This window comes from Vanacampus margaritifer, chromosome 1 (genome assembly GCF_051991255.1).
Source record: "Vanacampus margaritifer isolate UIUO_Vmar chromosome 1, RoL_Vmar_1.0, whole genome shotgun sequence".
NCBI lineage: Eukaryota > Metazoa > Chordata > Actinopteri > Syngnathiformes > Syngnathidae > Vanacampus > Vanacampus margaritifer.
In genome coordinates, this window is record NC_135432.1 from 38273467 (window position 1) to 38294749 (window position 21283).

Sequence of the window (21283 nt, forward strand, 5' to 3'; positions counted from 1 at the left end):
GGACAACACAATTCATGATGTGCGTGTGTGCTACAAACAAGCATAAACAATTGCAATGTCACTCAGGTCAGCAAAGACCTCCACCAAGGACAAACTGCTTGTGAAAGTGGAAAAAAAGTTACAATAATTTCCTGACTACAAAGTGCACCTGATTAAAAGTCGCAACCGCTAAATTTAGCCATAAAAAACAACTTTGTAAAGTTAGCTTAGTTGTTGTCCCCTAGGATAGAGCATGTTATCCGTTGCCAGCGATGGTAGGATTCAGTAGCCAAATGTGGACTCAGACACATTGGCCCACTGAGACATGCTTGGTAATTTCATTGGTTAGATCTGACGCGACTTGAAGCTCATCAGTAAAAATAAGCCGTGACATATAAACTTTTAATAGCAATAGAACATAATAGTCTGTGGGCCTTGCAAAATCTGTCAAAATCCAATAAAACAGCCGGGAGTGAAGGGGGTTGCTTCAGTGAAAATGGTTGGGAGTGAATGAGTTAATTTGAAAATGTGGTAAAATGCTTAAATTCTGTAGCAATATGCTTGGTTTGTATGTTAGTCACAGGCAAAAGCAATACAATACACCATGGTAATCAAGCGTTGCATTGTGGAAATAGCAGAAATGTCCGGATGTTCAGAATTGTCAATAGGATTATTAACCCTTTCACAGCTGGTTGATCCTCTTATGTCTTTAATGAGCTTTGTGTTCCCACTTCAAACGCAGAGGAATATAGCTCTTGGTTCCACTCATCCTGCCGTACTTAAACTTGTCACGGTGTAGTCACGGAGCGGCGTGATGTCTGTCGGCGTGTGGAGTAGAGGACCCAAAATGCAGGGAGGAAGGAGAACCACGGCAGGAGTGCGGGTTAGACTGACGTATTTTATTGTCCAAAATCAAATCAAAATGACAGAACGCACTCCAGGGGTGACCGTGACCAACGGCAATGATCCCACGCCGACTGATCACCACCCGGGAATTAAATACACCCACACTAATTGGGGGACTAGTCACACCTGGGGCCAGGCACAAGTGGCTGAGGGCCCGGATTGGTTAAACCGCGGAAGGGCGGGAACCCACTCAGAGCCCTCAACCAAAGCCAGATCTTCCCAGACATGACAAAACTGGATTCCGTGGCTCTTGGTGATGGCGAAATGAAGCTTCATGAATCATTGAGACTTTTCAGACAATTAGTTTACACATGGTTCAAAGCTTCATGGTGCTTCATTTGCTTTATGACGCCATGGTCAAGAAGACCATGCAGTATCTACATACATAATGAAATCAGTTTCTAGGCTCAACAGTGACAAGATGACCATGAAGTCTTGCAATGTAAGTAGTAGCTGCAGTATCCTACAATAAAGCAATCAATCAGTGATATAAAAATTGGATATGCACAATTAAAAAATCTGTGATGTACCGCAAAAAGTGAACTGTGATGTGGTGAGGAAGGACTGCACATAAAGTATATCGTACAGTATGTACAGTATAAGTGCACTTATAGACTGTGGAATAGGTGCATTTTTGCAGGCATTTCTGGGTGTGTGTTCGCACCTCTTTGGAGTCATGCAGCATGGACAGCAGCTCGTTGACTTGTGCCACGTGGTCTTCCGCCATGTGCAGCTGCTCGTCTACCTCCTTGCGTTTGGACGTCAGCTCGTCCACTTTCCTCTGAGAAAGCACATGGTCATGTGACATTCATGGCTCCTCACCCTCCTCCTCGCCGCCACACTCACCTTGCTGTCCTCCAACGTCTTCTCGTTGTTGTTATTAACCTCGGCAGCCTGGGCCGTCTTGTTGATTGCCTCGTTCAGCGCCTCCCGCAGCGCCATCATGTCAGTGTGGAAGCGAGACAGACGCTCTTTGCCGGCTTCGCCCGCATTCACGTTTTCCTCCTGACGACGCGCCAAGTCCTTGTCTACACGCTCCAACACTGTCCACACACACGTCACTTCCTGTCCGCCACATTGTGGAATGAGCCTACTTACGTTTTTCTGCCTCCGTCTTCTCCTGGTTGGCCATTTTCTTCTGTCCCGCGCAGCTTCTGCTCCTCATCTTGTCCAACATGACCTCCACCTCAATAATTTTCCTCTCCTGCTCATCTTTGTCCTGGTTTACTTCTATGCTGTTTAGTGACCAATTGGCCATCTGCATGATGTCTGCAAGGGTTGACATCCGCAATGTATCAGACGGGTACAGGTGATAGTACAGGGACAATAACTGTGTGTCATCAAATGGTATGGTTAGCTCTCACGGTACTGAATATGCCAACATCGGGTATGGAAACACTGTATTGCTGTACACACTAGGGGACATATGATGGTCAATTCACTTTTTAATTGTTTGTATATCGACCCTTACTTTTCTCGGGAGATAGGGACTGGGCTGGTCCGTGAATAGCAAAACCTGAATATAATTGACACCCACTGAAATGGACTGGGGGGAAGGTAGGGGGAGAGGGGGACTTTGAAATAATAAAAAAATTGACCCATAAATTATTGAAAAAAATGCAGCAACATTCAATACAAACATCGAGGTTAAATTTGGGTGTTCTCCAAAAACAAATACTGAAAAATAGGGATATTCAGCATTTTGACAAATATCGGCTATTTTGAAGAATCGTTTGTGTTTGTAAACAACCAATTCAAAACTGACTCCTCCCATGGCTCAATCCTCACTCACTCTTCTCATCAACATTGCGCCTGCCTTCAGCGTCGCCCCACGCTCTGTGATTGGCTGGAGGGATAAACATAGACTTTCCGCCCACAAACGTCCCTCTCATGGCAAAACACAACAAAATGGCAAAATACAGGCTGGGGTGGTGGTGGATGATGACAAAATCACCACCACAAATCAACAGAAGCCCAGATGTGTTGATTGAGAAGGATTACATGTCTATACATCCAGTGTTCATTTGAGTGAAAACTAAATACCTCACCTATAAACTAAGGGGGAAAAAATATGGACTTGGTCACTTTTTTTTTTTTTTTTACTTGCGACTGCCACTTCTGGCCTAAAGCGTAACAGCCTCTGTGTAAAGCTCATGCATAGCGCCACTTCACCCCTCAAGAAACTGTGGCCGTGTTTGGGGCGAACACTCCACACTGAAGGGAAGATACAAGCTGATAGACACAGTTTTTGTCAAAAAGTCACAGCTCTTGTATTCATCTGGGCATTAGTGGAGCATGCATGATGCGGAAAAGGCTTTAACATTACCTTTTTAAACTGCACAATGCTTGTTTAAAGGTAGAATTTACAGGGATGACTGACAAAAGACGTAACATTTCCGCAACTATATGCGAGTTAATCTGTCTTTCCCAAACCCCATTTATATGTTAACATAAAAGTAATAAAACAATCAGCTTCCACTAAAATGGACAGTTAATAAATGTATCAATCAATACATGAGCACTGATTTTTATTTATTTTTACATTCTAATGATTCCTACCATTTAAATCCATGTTCACCACGTGGATGAAGGCCAGCAGGTTTTGCGCCCTCTGGTGAGTGTCCGAGGTGCTGTTTGCCAGCTCGCTGAGTTGCTCGGCCATCGCTGCAGTCTGAGGACGCCACCATAAGGTCATCATGGATTTAAGAAACTGTGACGTCAACTAGGCTAATAGCGTGGCTAATAGCGTGGCTCTTCTCAATGACAACAAAACGAATGAACATCACTGTAGGGCTAAACAATTTCAGGAAAATAGAATAAATTAAGATAGTAAATAATATACTTTTGACCTTATAAATGCCTTGTCCTGGCTGAGGTAGCTCATTTGGGGTGTGTGCTTACTGTGTGGGTATTCGCTGCACTCTTTATTTTCTCTTCTTGGCACTTACACGTACTCACTTATTTCATTGAGCTGCTATAATTCGCTGTTCATAGCTGGATGCGCTCTGCTCAAACGCAGTTGCAATCGCAGTTGTGGCGGCTGTGGCTAACTGGTAAAGCCAGTTTTCCAGTAACTGCGTGTGCAACATGCACAAATAAATGGGACAGACAGGAGGTGGATTCACGGTAAAAGGTTTAAAAAAAAAAAGAAGAAGTAAATTTTAGTTAAAACGTAAAATTAATCCAATGGATATAACGTTCCAACAATAATGTTAATCTGACTGCGAACTAATACTGGCTAATTTACTAGCTTGTAGCATGGAGCCATTGTAGCCACTTGTTGATAGACTGTAATTGTGTGTCAAGTTGTTTTTCATCAAAAAGATGAAAGACAATTTTATGTAAAATAGTTCAAGATCCAAAATGTTCAAGATTATATGCTGACAAAAATATATATGCTGTGGTAAAATGATTGTCCTCACTAAAACTAGACTCAAATATTAACAGTTTTTGTTGACTTAACTAGTCGAATAAAATTTTGTTTCCTTGGATTCAAATAAAGACTAAAATGCTAGATTTATAGTCGACTAAAAATGGACTAAATAAAAATGGGATACTACACTTTCTCTGGTATTTGGCAACACAGTATTAGCCTAGCGATTAGCATTAGCTTCTTCTGTTCTCTCTTGCTTGATGTAGCATGCTTTGGCTAACTCTCATCTGCTCTTAGTAACAATGATGTTTATTAGAAGTGTAGCTCCTCTGCTGCTAAGGAGGGGTGGATTAGTTACTCAGAGGAGAGAATCTGCACTGCAAGGATAATGTTTAGCCACACCAGCTAGCAAGCGCAGGTCAGCGCTTGTGCCTCGGTATTCCCCCCCAGTTTACAAGCAGCAACTCAGAGCTGATTGGTTTTCATGACTTGTCACAAGTCGCATGCCGCTTCTGATTGGTGAGTTTGGTGGTAGAGGAGGTCTCCCTCGCTGTTTGTGTGTGAGATTATAGTTGTTACAACAGACTCTGGGTCAGTCAGAAGCGCTGCAAAAATACGAAGCTTTGGCGATGAAGTGATTTCTGGAGTCTTGATAAATCGTTCAGCCCTACATCAGTGTGCTTCCCCTTAAGGTACCTTATCAGAAGAAAACTAAAACTATGCTTGGCACCACATACGAAGGATGAAAAAAAACAAAAAACGGAATGTAATGATAAGACTTCTACTGTGTCTGCAGATCTAATAGAATTAAGTTTATTGTTGACAAATGTGTACCAAAGTGGACTGCTTTATGGAAAGATGCATTTATAAGCATCACCTTGTCCTGCAGCGTGTCCACATCGGCGCTGATGTTCACAATTTCGCCATCCAGTACGATGGCGCGATGGCGGCTGTCATCCAACGAGCTGTTGTACTTCTGAATGGCATGCTGTGGTGGCCGCAAGATGACAAACAACATATGAGGTCAAAGTTCAACACCACATGTATTGATTAGGGTAAAAGCAACACTTTTGCCAATTTTTTTAAATGACACACCCACTTTGACACCCAAAAATATTTGTTGTGTACAATGTTCCGTCTAAACGCGCGTGTGAGCAATTGCGCAGTGCTCTCACCCTCTCAGCGCACAGCAAATGTATGCAGCGCATTAAAAAAAAATCCACCTGAGCTGCATATTATGTATTTTAAAGAAATTAAAGTTTATTTGGCACATGTGGTTAACGGCGTGGGAACAAGAAATGCCACAAGGCGAATACTCATATCATGCAATCACTGTGTGACGAAGCAGCAGAAGTCAGGTGACAAGAAATGTTCATGTTTTATTCAATGTCATGTTTTCTATTATTTATGTGGGATCCTATTTATACAAATTGCATTGAGACTTAATTATGCTAAAAATGACATGTGAGCTAAAATAAAACTAACAAAATAGGGATGATTTTATTCAAGTCACAAACCACCAGTGGCTTTACTTCTCACTATGGCAAGTAAGAGGCATTGTGATATGTTATAAGTCCATGGATGTTGCCCTCCGTGTTCCAAGGAATGCTCAGGGAGTTTGTGTGAATGCTGAGACACATGAAAAATTAGAGGGAACATAGGTTGTGTCCTTATCTCACAGCACCAAACCCTCGTAAAATTATCCATGAAAACAAAGCTTGTGTAGTGAATTTTTGTTATGCTGTTTTTGTAACGTAACGCAAGCTTTTCCACACCCGTGCGTGTGTGCGTGTGTGAAACTCACGGCGACATCATTCACAGACACATTGAGCTTGTGCAACTGCGTCCAGGCCATGGTGCTGGTGTTGAGGTTGTGCAGCTGTGCAGCAAGCGAGTCAAAGTCGATCTTGTGCAGATCATCCAGCAGGACGACGACACAACTGTCACATGCTGCCATGGGAACACACACTCACATCATACCACATACCAATCACATCACATGCATGTATTGTATGTGCGCAGTGTATACACTATATGTTTGTTTGCGGACCACCGCTCTGCAGTGAATATGAAAGCAGTTTAGTATACAATTTCAGTTATAAGAGAGGGCATTTTAGGAAAAAAATACAGACTTGGTAACCTTGCCCTGCAAGCTGAATTCTCGCGGGATTTGTGAGTTCACGAACCTCCGAGAATTCATCTTGTACCGAGCCCGCTGATTTTCACCGATCTGTACACTTTTTGTACGGACCAATCACAATGCGGTATCGTGTTTAAGGGCAGGATATGCAGCCGTGACGAAAACAAGAAGTGCCGAAACAAACCTAACATAAATGAATGTGTTCTCCCAGAATTACTCAGTTTCCTTGTTGAATGAAGAACAGCAAGAGGAGCTTCGAGCATTTTTATTTGGTAAACTGTTCGTGATTTTTTTTTTAACCTACGACGGCTACAACAATTTCATCCGTTGCCGTGATTGGTCAAAACAAAAGTTTGGTATGTGTGCACAAGTTGCGCATTGACCAATCAGCTTGAAGTATTGTACTGAATGTTCTGTTTTTCTCGAGAAGATCACTTTGGAGCGGTCCCAGATTGATATTGTAGAGAACTCCCTTGAGTGCATCACAATTATCAATCTGGCTATTGCCAGGTTAAGTTGAAAACCACCAAGGATTTGGTCCTAACTAGCTAAGTTTGGTCCATGTATGAGCTGCACCCGACTGTAAGCCGCAGGTGTTTTAATGTTACCGCACTGGTATATAAGGGTTCCCGCTACCACAGCGGGGATTGTTGGGACAGAGACGATTGTTTGGGAACACAAAGCGTCACATTTATTAACATCTGAACCAATGAAATTTTCATCATATTTTTCGTCACAAAATTTTGGGAGGGACGAAAATTAAAGAAAAACTAAAATAGAAGCCATCCATTGAGACGATAACGATAACTATAATGACAATTTCGCTAATGACTAAAAGGAAAATGAAAACAACACAGTGATGAAAATTCACACAATCCAATCAGAACGAATGAAACGCGGGTGGGACAAAAGAACCACTCATTCATTGTGCAGCTGTAAGGGTCGAAAGCAAGTGAAAAAAGGAGTGGCTTATAGTCCGGAAATTACAGTAGGCTCCCTATCCATCAACTTGATAAAGTTTTAGTAGTGTTGTGAGAAGTGTTTCAGCCCTGCGATGAGAGCATTTCAGTAGTGGGTGTAGATGAATATTTTTTAGTAGCATGTGTAAGACCATTTCAGTAGTGCAAGTTTTTGCTCTGTGTGTGTGTGTGTGTGTGAGTGTGCATGTGTGGGCGCGGGTTAATATCACATCATGGGGACCGTTTTCTGGGTTTTTACTAGGGATGTTCGATACCACTTTTTTTTTAGACCGATACGATACTAAAATCTTCAGTACTCACCGATACCGATACCAACTACCAATACCATTGTTACTTATGATACATAAAATTTCCAAAAAAAACAATGACAGATCAGTTTTAAAAATGACATATACTGTATATATATCCCAACTATAGCAAATGTACAAATGGCAAATTTAATGAAATTAATGGCAATTATATTTTTTTAATTTGCTCATAAAAGTCATTTTGCATAGAGCACACAAAATGAATTTGAAAAAAGCCATAAATAAGATGAAACTTTCGTTTAACATCCCCACCCCCCACCCACCCCATAAGAGCGTATACCAGCATCGATATCCGTCGCGGAACTATTGGTTATATTACTATTATACTACTCGGTCATCCCTAGTTTTTACTATCATTGTGGGGACATTTTTGGTGGTCCCCATGAGTCCAAACCTCTTTGAAGGTCAAAACTTGGTTTCAGAGTTTAGATTTGAATTGGATTTTGGTTGGGGTTAGGGTAAGGCAGTCAGTTGTTATGGTTAAGGTTAAAGTAAGGGTCTAAGAAATGTATTATATAAATGAGATGTCCCCACTAGAAATGTAAACCCAACATGTGCTTGTGTGTGTTATCACCTTCGCAGTGTAGGTCCTGACCGTGTACAACGGGAACGTTGTGTTCATGTGAACAGATTTCACACTGCCTTCCCGTCATACCGTCCCGACAGTGGCACTTTCCAGTCCGCGGGTCGCACTGACCACCCCTGCAGTCGCACCCTGACTCGACAAACAAGTCACACCTTCAGTACCTTCAGTGGATGTCAAGTCACATATCATTTGTGTTGGAGCTTGCTCACGCTTGCATCCGTCAGCTCCGTAGTCCCAAAATCCGGGAGCACACTGGCGACAGTTGGGTCCGTTGACTCCAGGCTGGCACTTGCACTGACCGCTCCGAGGATCACAAGGCTGCTGCAGCAGTGCTGCCGAGGCGCCACAGTCGCATGGACGACACCCGGCGCATGACTCGAAGCCAAAGCTGCCGCCCTGAGAGGGAGGAAGAATGAGATGTTTAGCAAAACAGAACATGCAAATTGAATCACTGGATTTCTACAGACAAAATAAGTTCACCATGGGCAGCTAGGGAACTTAAATTCAATTTTACAAAATTTTTGAGAGGAACCAAATACCTGAAACTGAGTTGAATTAAACTCTCTAAGATCTAAATTGACACTTGGGTTTTTTGTGTGTGTTGTGAATGTAACATTTATGGAGGACCAAACCTGCCAAAATTAAAAATAAACAAATGACTAAATAAATAAATAAATAAACTAAAGTGGAAAAAAATGGAATCAAAAGATATAATTCATAAAGGTAAAAAAAAAAAAAATATGAATGGAAATAAAAATAAGTAAAAATAAATACAAAAACGAGATTCAAAAAATAAAAATAAATGTCGATCTTGTCCACTGTCACCACACCACGACTTCGAATCACGTTTTTTATGTTTGTATTTATATATCTTCCTGGGTGGAGTTTGCATGTTCTCCCCGTGCTTGCGTGAGTTTTCTCCGGGTACTCCGGTTTCCTCCCATATTCCAAAGACATGCATGGCAGGTTAATTGAACACTCCAAATTGTCCATAGGTGTGATTTTGAGTGTGGATGTTTGATCGTCTCTGTGTGCCCTGCGATTGGCTGGCAACCAGCTCAGGGTGTACCCCGCTTACTGCCAGAAGCCAGCTGGGATAGACTCCAGTGCCCTGCAACCTTTGTGAAGAGAAGTGGTTAAGAAAATGGATGGATGGATATATATATGTTTTTTGTTGGTTTTAATTTCCATTCAGATTTATTTTTTTGTATTTAATTTTTGAATTATATTTTTGATATCAGTTTTTATTTTAACTTTTATTCATTTATTTATTTAGTCATTTATTTATTTTTAATTTTAGCAATTTTGGTCCTCCATCACGGTTTGTATTTTTGTATTTATTTTTTACTTTTATTTATTTATTTTAGGGTATATATCAAAATTGTTGTTTTTATTTTCATTTATATGTACTTCTTGTATTTACTTTTTTTGTATTTAATTTTGGAATTGTATTTTTTATATCTATTTTTATTTTCACTTGTATTCATTTACTGTATTTAGTCATTTATCTATTTTTATTTTGGCAGTTTTAGCCCTACATGAACGTTTACGTGTTGTCAACAAACCTGACAGTGGTGGCAGTGAGGTCCACTCACTCCGGGTTTGCAGCGGCACTGCCCGGTGTGCGGGTTACATGACTCTGTACCACATGGTAAACAACTGCATTCTGTACAAAAACAACAACAACATGTCTTAGTGGCTTGCTGATAAAGACACTCCCTCAATGACCAATCACAATCACGCATACTTACTGGTGCAGTTTTTGGCCGAGATGGCATCACCATGGTAACCAGGAGCACACTCATTGCAGCGAGGCCCGGACGTGTTGTGCATACAGCTCAGGCACTCGCCCGTCAGCGGGTGGCAATCGGTGAACAGCATGTTGGGGTCCGTATTGCCGTTGCAATTGCACGGCTGGCATGTGCTGCCCAGCACCATAGGGTTACCGTAGTAGCCGGGGGCGCACCTGCCAAGAGCCCGCTGTTAATCACAGAGTTCTGTCTGGGCATGCTAAATGAAGCTATCTAGTCACCAGTCAGCTAACTTTGTGTTTTTTGAGTTGTGGCTACATTAATGACTTATCTGAGATACACTCTTGTAGACAGTAGCCACATTAAAGAGTAGAAGAAAAAAGTTACGATCAGGCTATGTCAATATAATAAAGGTGTCAAAATTAATTGATTAATCGACAAGTAATCGATTATAAAATTAATTGACAACTATTTTAATAATCGAGTTATCGTTTGGAGCCTTTTTTTTTTCAAATTTAAAATGGTCTAAATCAGGGGTGGCTCAGTCCTCAAGAGCCACTATCCAGCCTGTTTCCATGTCTCCCTCCTTCAGCAGAGCTGAATCTAATGATCAGCTCATCGGCAAGCTTGGCAGAAGCCTGATAACGATCCTGATCATGAATCAGGTGCGCTAGTGGAAGGAAACACGGAAAACAGGCTGGATATTGGGTCTCGAGGACCAAATTTGGCCACCCCTGGTCTAAATCCTCAGCATATCAACAGTAACTGTTCACTGATTTCTGTAGTCGTTCATGAAAGAAGACTGATTATCTTGTGTGTTTAATCAAAATAAGACATTTGCAAACATCTGTTTTTACTTTGGAAAACAATGACCGAACCGGTAACATAGTGCAACATCAATCCCCCCCTGTTTTATTCACTATATACTAGTATAAAGTATGAAATAACCACCAATGACGGGTTAATAAACAGTAATCAGGGGGGAAAAATGTTTTAATATACTTTAATGCAAAATTAAAATGAATCTGATTAGTCGATTAACTGATTGAATAAACAATATATTAATCGATTCTAAAAATATTCAATAGTGACAGTGTTGTTTTATTGATCTCACCTAACTACTGAAAATTCCACATTATTTTAATGCAACAAAATAAATAAAATAATACATTTCAAATTACAAACAATTCTACTTACAAACAACCTCACTGTCTTCCAAAGACTGTACATACATACAGTACATGTACCGTCTGTTGTTAATTTATATGATAGTAATTTAGTAATGCCCCTACAAGCTGTTCTCTATTTGATGGTGATTGCACATTATGAGAAAGATGGAAACTAGCATTGTGCTAAATCTGGTGCAGCCACCTTTTTAATGTTACTGCACACTGTTTCTTTAATAAACGAAACTAAAAACATTTAAGTTTGCATCTGGTTGGTCAGATAAAAATCAGATAAAAGCATATAACTTGTCAAAGTCAAATTATCGCACGTCTTTGCGATGCGTATATTGTCAGTGCCGTTATAGTGATTATATTTTTTCAATATATTGTGCAGCCCTATATATGTTGCTTTTATGTCATATCAATGGTAAATGGATGGCTTTTTATATAGCGCTTTATCTATACCATATGGTGCCCAAAGCGCTTTACAAAACCTCACATTCACCCATTAACACCTTCATACACCAGTGGTCGGCTTCTGCCATGCAGGGCCCTGCCAGGTCTACTGGGAGTAAATCGGGGTTCAGTGTCTTGTAGGGGTGGGTTAAAAAAAATGTAATAATCGATATTGTTTTCTAATTTTAACCCTAACCCTTTGTATCTTACTGTTTTCTTGAAATTTACTGTTCACATGAATTTAAAAGTATTTTTTTACATTTCTGAAAGACTTGACTTATTGCACTTTATGACAATCTTTTTAATTTATATTTACAAAAAAACATTTTAATCTCTTCTATGCTGATGTCAATTTTTGTGTAACACTTAAGTGATTATAACACTGTTTATTTTCATTAATAAATACATAATTTAACCAGTTACTGCCTCTGCAAAATTTTATTTGGAATTTAATGTCTGTGGAGTTTTTTTCGAATCATGTCATTGATATTTAAGAAGACTCGATGTTCCATAATTAATCAATATCGGATTGAACTGAAAAGAATCGGGGAGGAAATAAATAAATAAATAAAAAACTCGAAATCGAATCTAACCGAACTCTTGTGGATCTAAATTGAATTGATTGAGGAAATTTGAATCGATAACCAGCCCTAGTGTCTTGTTCAAGGACACTTCAACATGGCCACAAGGGCTAAGGGTCAAACCTGTAACCTCACGGTTGGGAGATGACCACTCTACCACGGAGCCATGCCATCATAGAATAGACCTAAACTCCCTAAACTTCTGAAGACACATACCTTTAACTAAGCAGAATAAGAACACATCTCTACTTGGTGCCATTGATTTTCTGTTTGTTGTAACTTGTTTTGTTGGCTTACCTTTCACAATGTGGCCCAGCATAACCAGGCATGCACAAGCAATGCATGTGCTCGTTTTTCTCCACACAACCTTGAGCAAAACTGCAAAATCACAAAATTAGTTTGTTAGTTTAGACATTACGGTATCAGAAATGAGAAGGCTTTGTGTAGGACTGACTTGTTGGATGGCGCTCTCAGCGGACATGGACAACTGGAACATGACAGCACCTGCCCATCCACACTAATGTTGCTGGAGAAACCAGCCTGGCATTTCTCACAGTGGTCGCCGGCGGTGCTGTGTTGACAGTTCTGACACACACACACACACACACATACACATACACAACACAAAGAAACACAACATAGCGCAGCAGATGAGAACAAAACACTACTTCATCTACAGTACTTCAGGTCCCGTTTTGCAAACGGGAACTATTTTTCTGTTTTGCCTTGTCGTCCACACATCCCTGGGGATTTTCGTTTCGTTTCTCAATATCAAGAACACAAGAGTACGTTCTTGTGACGCAACGAGCAGGGTCTTGGTAAACCCGGTCTCAAGAATGTACTTCCCAAGCACGTACAGTATATCTCCCTGCCGTATTTCCGTAATTAATCGCAGTTATATCATGTGACTAGCTTTCGCTGAATTTGTATTACTATTACCATGTTTCAAATTGTTAGTTTTTCCAATCGAAAAGTATGCATAAGTCAAGACCACACGGAATTCCCGGATGTTGTTCTTTTTAGCTAGCTTAAACCAAGGATCCATTGTTTTTTTTGCTTGGTGAAGGCTTGGCTGTGAAAATATCCCAAGATGCATTTTGTCCTTCAAAGAACGAATGGCAGAGGAGGAGCAACACGTTTGTTCTTTTTTCTTCTTTCATTTTACACAACTTTTTAACAACTGCAATTTACAACATTATATATAAAAAATAATAATTAATATATATTAAATACGATTTACTATATACACACACATTCAAAGGTAATTTTTATAGATGTACCACAATTTCAGGAGAATCAGAACAAAACCTGCAACTCAACATTGGTGTCTTTCCAGAACCTTTTTTTTCCCAATATATTCCTAAATTGGATAAATACCATGTATAATTTGAAACGATAGTTCTTTAATATATTACTCGTAATTATATAACATCTAGTCATGGGGTACACAGTTACGGCAATGCGTCAGAACCAGGAAGCTCGCAGTAAGAACAACATCCGGCTAATCCGTCCATTCTTTGTTTAACCCTTATGGCTTTATGCGTACTTTCAATTGAAACAGTCGCAACTGATGACGTTTCACGAGATTACAAGGACATGCTGGTGCACATCCCTGATTGGTGAAAGTAGCCCTGGATACAGAGTGCAGGTCGAAGCCTGCCGCCACGCCTGGTGGACTTAAACGCCCACACGGATTTTACAAAATTGTTTTTTTATAACAAAATTTGCAGATTTAATGATGCACCATTTTAGGACGTAAAGTATTTTTTTTCAAAACACATTATGGAGCATAGAAAATTACACTCAAACCTCAGTCAGCTGGGGCGGAGCAAACTAATCGGTTTGACGGAACAGGTCGAAGGGCAGTACTACATGTCCCCAGCATCCCAGCGAATCCCTGGATGGTTGAGGTGAGTATTCAGTCAGTTTTTAATTATCGTTGTTCAATAAAGTGTTCAAACAATACTGTTATCGTGATGTGGTAGGTTTAGGGTTGCAAGCTGTTATAAGATGGCACACAAAGCTGCCAGGGCAATAGTTTAACAACAAAGAAAGAAAGAAAGAAGAAGGTGCTTTGAGGTCAAAAATCCGTGTGAAGTCGTGAGGCGAGAAACGTGAGCTATCGCGAGATGCTGTAACCATCGCAAGACCTACAGCGTGACTGGGAAACCCTAACATGGCGGCGCCCTGCTGCTAGAATAGAACTAGCTCTATTATGCTAAACTAATCTTAATTTAACCATTATATATCTTGTCTTTTCTCTTCTCTCTTTCATCCGGCAGATTTGAAATACCACCCAGCGTGGAGGACCTTGAACGCTTCATCGACGGATATTTTTACAGCTGCGCAATGGAGGATCCTTCCGCCGAGAAAACTTCGAAGAAACCTTCGAAAAAGAGGAAAAATGACTCAGCGACGGACACGGACGACCTAGCCACTACGGACGTTTCGGTCAGTTTGCTGGACTCCATAAATAAAAAACTTGAGGTCCTTTCCCTAATCAGCAAGGACGTCAAAGAATTAAGGGTAAGTTTGGAATACGTCAGCCAACAGGTAAGTGACCTCCAACGTGATAATGCCGAGTTACGCTCTTCTCTCGTGACTGTTTCAGCCGAGTTGGAAACCATTAAAAAGGAGAATAAAACGCTAAAAGAAACTGTTCTGGATGTCCAATCCCCTAGCATGCGGGAGAATTTAATATTCTCAGGTATATACGAGAATACCTCTGACAATCCAGAGGTTGAGATAAAAAAAATTATGACGACGTCGTTAAAAATTCCTCAGGAGACGGTAAATAATATCTCTTTTCACCGGGTACATCGGCTTGGAGCCCGTAGGGGCAACAAACCCCGTCCTATTATCGCCAAGTTTGAGCATTATAAACAGAAATAATTTGTTAGAAGTAAAGGACGGGAGCTTAAAGGGACCTCATTTGAAATGAATGATCAATTCCCGAGAGAGATTAATGAGCGGCGAAAGGTACTGTTTCCTATAATGAAACAAAATAGGCAGGAGGGTAAACGGACTACGATGGTCGTTGATAAGCTATACATCGATGGCCAACTATTCCGGAACCCCAACTCCACTCCCTGGCTGTTCTAATTGGCATTGGTGGAACTAAACTTGGTTTGATTACGAGATGTATACATATACTGTATATGTGGTTATAAAACCTAAAATATGATTACTCATTATGTTTAGGCTATATTATAAAAATAATATTAATACATAACTATATCTAAAGTATATTTAAACAATAAATCTCGCTTAGGTTACCAGTTACTGGTGTATTTTTATGTTTAAACCCCTGCTAACTTCCTTCACTTTCACCTCCCTACCCGTTTTTTCACTGTTATATTTACTTACACGTTACCTCATATTTTACACAAATTACATAAATCACCTAACCACTTTGATTCTATCCTATAACATGCCAATATTGACAAATGGGCTATACAGATATATACGCAGGACTGAGTCTATATTGTTTGTATGCATAAACTAGTTCTGGTTTCCTGGAATGTTTGTGGCGCTCGCTCACAGGCAAAAAGAATAAAAACTTTAGACCATCTCTTAAAATTAAAAGCAGATATTTGCCTCCTACAAGAAACTCACCTACAAAAATCTGAAGAGAAATTACTTATTGATAAGAATTTTAGCCAAGCGTACTCTGCCCCTTATAACAGTAGACAAAGAGGAGTCTGTATACTCATACATAAGAATTTACTCTTTACTCTAAATAATACAATAACAGACCCAGAGGGCCGATACATTATTATTCAGGTGACTATATTTAATAAAATATATACATTTGGTAATTTATATGCCCCTAATAATGATGATCCGGCCTTTTTCCATGAATTTTTCTCTCAGCTGTTTGATTTAGCAGCAAACTCTACTATTATTATTGGAGGAGACTTTAACACAGTCTTAAATCCATTAATAGACCGTTCTAATAATACAACATGTAGGCGATTACAATCTACTAAAGTAATAGGGGAATATATGGATGATTTTGGCCTTGTCGACAGCTGGAGACTTAAAAACCCAAATAAGAAGGAATTTACCTTCTTTTCCACTGTGCACCGGTCTTTTTCAAGAATTGATTATTTTCTTACAAATAACTCTATTGCTGATAAAACTGTTACAAAAATACATCCTATTATTATTAGCGACCATGCACCAGTCTCCCTTTCCCTACAAGTTGATTATACCTTTAAACCACCACCAACATGGCCTTTTAACATCTCACTGCTAAACGACGCAGAGTTTGACAAAATTATAAGAAAAGAGTGGGCAGATTTTTTGGAAATAAATGACTCTCCAGACCTATCGCCATCTCTTCTCTGGGAAGCTGGGAAAGCAGTAATTAGAGGTAAAATTATATCATATTCATCTTATAAAAAGAAACAGGATAAAAAATTAGAAAAAGACTTGGAAGATAAAATTAAACAACTGACGGATGAGTACGCAATAAACCCAAACAACCAAATATGGACTGACTTACAAAATACAAAAATACAGTTAGACGATATGCTAACTAAAAAGACAGAGTTTATAGTACAACAATTGAGATACAACAACTTTGGATATAATAACAAATCAGGTCAATTTCTTGCAAACCAACTTCAACGCAATCGGGAAAAATGTCTTACAATGGCTATTAAAGGGACAACTGGTGAATGCACACAATCACCAGAAGAAATTAATCTAATTTTTTATAGCTATTATCGTAACCTATACTCAGAAACTAACAAGCCTAACCCTGAGCATATTGAGGCATTCCTCAGTAGCTTAAATATACCTCAGTTAACTACTGAATATAAAGATATGTTAGATGCGCCACTCACTATAAACGAGTTGTACAGTGCTCTAGATAGTATGCCTAATGGCAAAGCACATGGACTGGATGGTTATCCGGCTATATTTTTTAAGCACTTCTGGTTAATGCTTGCTCCACTATTCTTAAGAGTAATAACAGAAATCAAAACTAATGGTTACATACGCCCACACATGAATACAGCAGCAATTCAACTTTTATTAAAGCCAGAAAAAGACCCCACCCTTCCATCAAGTTACCGTCCGATTTCACTAATTAACACTGATATTAAAATTATCACTAAGGCTTTCACATCTAGACTAGAAACAGTAATCTCAACAATCATTCATAGCGACCAAACAGGCTTTATTAAAGATCGTCACTCTACTAATAATGTTAGGAGGCTCTTTAACCTTATTAGCATGTCACAGCGGCATGATAAAAAGGCAGTTATTATATCATTGGATGCAGAAAAAGCTTTTGACAAAGTTAACTGGTCCTTCCTCTTTGCTGTTTTAAATAAATTTGGCTTTGGGAAATCATTTATCCACTGGGTGTCAGTATTATATGATTCTCCTAAAACTACAGTTACTACTAATGGGATTATATCTCAGAGTTTTACTCTACAGAGAGGCACAAGACAGGGATGCCCACTGTCCCCTTTATTATTTGCAATATTTATTGAGCCACTTGCATTAGCCATACGCCAGGAAAGAAGGATTCAAGGAATTCACTCTGGTGTAACAGAACATAAAATGAATCTATATGCCGATGATATTTTACTTTATTTAGAAAAGCCTGCTATTTCGTTAGGGGAAGTATTTAACTTAATAACTAAATTCTCACAGTTATCAGACTATTAACTGGACAAAATCAACACTTCTACCTATTACAGAAAATTCATGTAACCCTGCAAGCCAGGACCCACACTACTCATTTACTGTAGTTAATTTAAAATACTTAGGCATAAAAATCTCACCTAAATTAACTGATTTAATTCATTTAAACTTTTCTCCACTTCTGGATAACATTTATAGTGACTTGGAGCGCTGGAATAATCTTCCTATTTCTCTAATAGGACGAATAGCCACCATTAAAATAAAAGTTTTACCCAAAATAAACTATTTTTTCTCAATGATTCCATTTAAACCTACGGCTAACTGGTTCTAGTTGTTGGACTCAGCCATTACAAAATTTAACTGGAATAAAAAAAAAGCAAAGATTAGTCTATCTACTCTTCAGAAAAGTAAATCCAAAGGTGGTCTAGAGGCACCAAACTTTATGTACTACTATATAGCTAACCAGCTACAATATATCATTCTATGGGCACAACCCAACAGAGATACTAACTGTTGGCTGGAACTAGAACAGAAGGATTGTAATAACCTCAGACTTCTAGACTTACTCTTTATTACAACATCGATTAAGCGACATAATTGTTTTAAAAACCCAATGATTTCCGCCACCCTGACTGCCTGGTGGAAGGCACTAGAAATTACAAAAGCCCAAGTGGAGCCCTGTGGGCTCTCTCCCCTATGGCATAACCCCGACTTTCAACTTAACAAGCAATCGTTTTATTTAGGTGTGTGGGAGCAGAAAGGAATTACACATCTCCACCATCTCTTCTCAGGTAATATGTTTATATCATATACATCCTTGCTGCAAAAATATAAAATAAAAAACGGAAATTTTTTACATTATCTACAAGTTAAAAATATGATAAAGAAACAAATTCCAACACTTCGGGGTACGCTCCAACCGCCTGTTTTAGCTAAAGATATTACCAAGCTTTCTCCGACAACAACAAAAAAGCTTTAAAAAATATATAAGTTACTTTCATATACTGATAAAATGTCTTTACCCATCTCAAAATGGGAGACAGACTTGTCTATAGCTCCGGAATCTGACTTTTGGATTCAAGTTTGTGAAAACGCATTTAAAATGACAAAACACACAAATTTGCAACTTATCCAATATAAAATTATTCATAGAACATACATTACTCAATATATGATGAAGAAAATGGGACTCTCAGACTCCGACATCTGTCTCCAGTGTTTACAAAACAATGCAGACACTTATTTTCATGCTTTATGGTTATGTACTCCGGTTATGTATTTCTGGACTAAAATCTTTCCGCTATCTTGGACTGTAGGATACCTTTATCTCCAAACTTGTGTTTGCTAGGCGACCTAACAACAACCGACTTACCACATAAACAATTTCAATCTACACTTGTAGCCCTTACCATCGCAAAAAAAAACAATCCTTGTTAACTGGAAAAATAAACAAACTCTGAATATCGACCAATGGTCTAACCTCATAGATCACATTTTAATGGAAAAAATATCAGCCTCAAATAAAAACCAAATATCAAAATTTATAGAAGCATGGTCTACGTATATAGAATATTTTAACCTAATTCTGGTTCCTTAATTCTGCCTGTTAGCGAGAGCCACCACATCGTGATAACTTACATTGATGTTTCTGTATTTGGCAATTTGTAACTAACGGTTGTGTTTTTATAGTCAGATTCACCTCCAATAGGCACTAAGGATTAATATTCGGATTCACTGCATGCCAGGGGGTTAATTCTATAGGTGCTGTCCCCCCCTGGCTGGGCGTGGGCGGGTCTGCCCCTCTGTTGGCTGCTGGGTGGCGGCTGCGTCTTGGCCGTTCCCTGGGTCTCTTGGGGGGTGCTGCGCCGCCCCGGACACCAGGGAGAGCCTCTCCCCGCCCGTCCTCTGCCTCCCTGTCCCTTCTCCCTTGTCACCCTTCCTCCTCCTCTCCCCCTCTCTCTGGGGCCCTGCCGCTGCCTCCTGCCCTTCTTGTCGTCTCCTTGTCAGACACAATCCACTCCCAGGCAATTATTGCTTCTTATAACCTTAATTTTTGTGGTTTGGATTGCCCAAGTTATCTCTCCTCTCACATGTGGAAACTGATTAGACGTCTTGTGAGACGCTTAAATTGTGTTGATTCTGTTGAGAAGGTTTTAGGACCAAGAGGATGATCACAGGGGTATTAGGAGCAAGGGGAAGTCTTTGAAACGTGACCAGGAAGTGGCGCTCTGGCTCTATTCTGCGATCCACGATTACCTCAGGTGTGCGTTGGCCCCAGACATGAGGGATGCCAAACGTTTCTGCAAGAGTAATTGGAGCAGCAGTGAGCAGTAACACAATCTGAGGGTTTTCCAAATTTGTTAACCTATTCATCAAACTTTCATCCTCTAATGCCACTTGAATTGGTAACTCCCCCATTACTTGCCCCTCAATTTTCCTCCATCCAGCCTTGTATTCTGGAAAACAACATATTAACGGTCTAAATTGAGCAGTACTTTAATAATCCCTTCAGCGACCCTCCATTATCTGCAAATAATTTTAAACTTTTAACGTTTAATTCTTGTTCTTCGCCGCTCCAAAATATATCTAAGTTTGTCTGTTGTAAGCGAATAAAAGAAATTCCACACTTTCAGCAGAAAAATATTTCACCTTGATTCAATTTGAGATCCAAAACTGAGATAATATCCTTTTAGCACACAATAAACAGCGATTTCAAAGTGCCTATGAACTGCATTGATCTCACCACACAGATTCCTGATCCAGCCAAACACTGATCCGAATGTCCATGACAGTTGCAGGGCACACATTTTCCCAGGAAGAGACCGATGGCATCCCTGTAGAAACCCGGAGCACATTTCTGTGCACAAAGAAGTATAAAGGAGCATTTTAAAAAAAGCAATGTTGCCCCTTTGAGACATGGACCCCTCCTCACCTGGCAGGAGTCTCCCAGGTAGTTGGCAGGACACATGCAGAGCTCCACATTGTTGGCATGGCGACCAGTGGACAAGCTCTCAGCACCCTCCAGCACGGCACCACGGAGGGAAACCGAGTGGGCCGATTGGGAATGAAGGGCTCGGATCTGCAGGGACTCCAAAGCCACCAGAACCATCATTAGCTCCTCTCTAGAGACAGAGTTGCCAGTCTGAGCGTGCCGGAAACTTCCCTACAAGAGGCAGCAGGCAACATACGTTTCAACATTCCTACTTTGGACTTTAAAAAGTGTTGAGCACTGCCAGGTCCACTTTACCTCAACCATGTGCACAATTCCCAAATGCGGCTCCGCAGGAGAAGAATATTCACGCTCCAAGAACACCAATGTCATCTGGTTACCCTACAGACACAGGCACACATACATTATATACTTCTTTAGTGCAAGGCAGCGACCATAACCACTGAGCT

The 21283-nt window shown here is 40.0% G+C and overlaps 1 protein-coding gene across 5 annotated transcripts in view; it reads right to left on the bottom strand.

Moving 5' to 3' along the window:
• lama5 (laminin, alpha 5) overlaps positions 1-21283 on the bottom strand; it is a 175708-nt gene that overhangs the window by 32210 nt on the left and 122215 nt on the right. For all 5 annotated transcript variants that reach the window (XR_013289664.1, XM_077554166.1, XM_077554157.1 and 2 more), the window contains exons 40-54: positions 21132-21215; positions 20817-21047; positions 20628-20741; positions 12681-12811; positions 12524-12604; positions 10024-10238; positions 9838-9938; positions 8482-8668; positions 8261-8401; positions 6063-6208; positions 5136-5246; positions 3445-3556; positions 1984-2154; positions 1732-1928; positions 1550-1666 (exon numbers count right to left, since the gene is read on the bottom strand). Coding sequence is in view for 4 of the 5 variants with exons in the window: in XM_077554166.1 (XP_077410292.1) it covers positions 1550-1666; positions 1732-1928; positions 1984-2154; positions 3445-3556; positions 5136-5246; positions 6063-6208; positions 8261-8401; positions 8482-8668; positions 9838-9938; positions 10024-10238; positions 12524-12604; positions 12681-12811; positions 20628-20741; positions 20817-21047; positions 21132-21215 (2139 nt within the window). In the remaining variant the exon portion in view is untranslated. The remainder of the gene's footprint in view (positions 1-1549; positions 1667-1731; positions 1929-1983; positions 2155-3444; positions 3557-5135; positions 5247-6062; positions 6209-8260; positions 8402-8481; positions 8669-9837; positions 9939-10023; positions 10239-12523; positions 12605-12680; positions 12812-20627; positions 20742-20816; positions 21048-21131; positions 21216-21283) is intronic.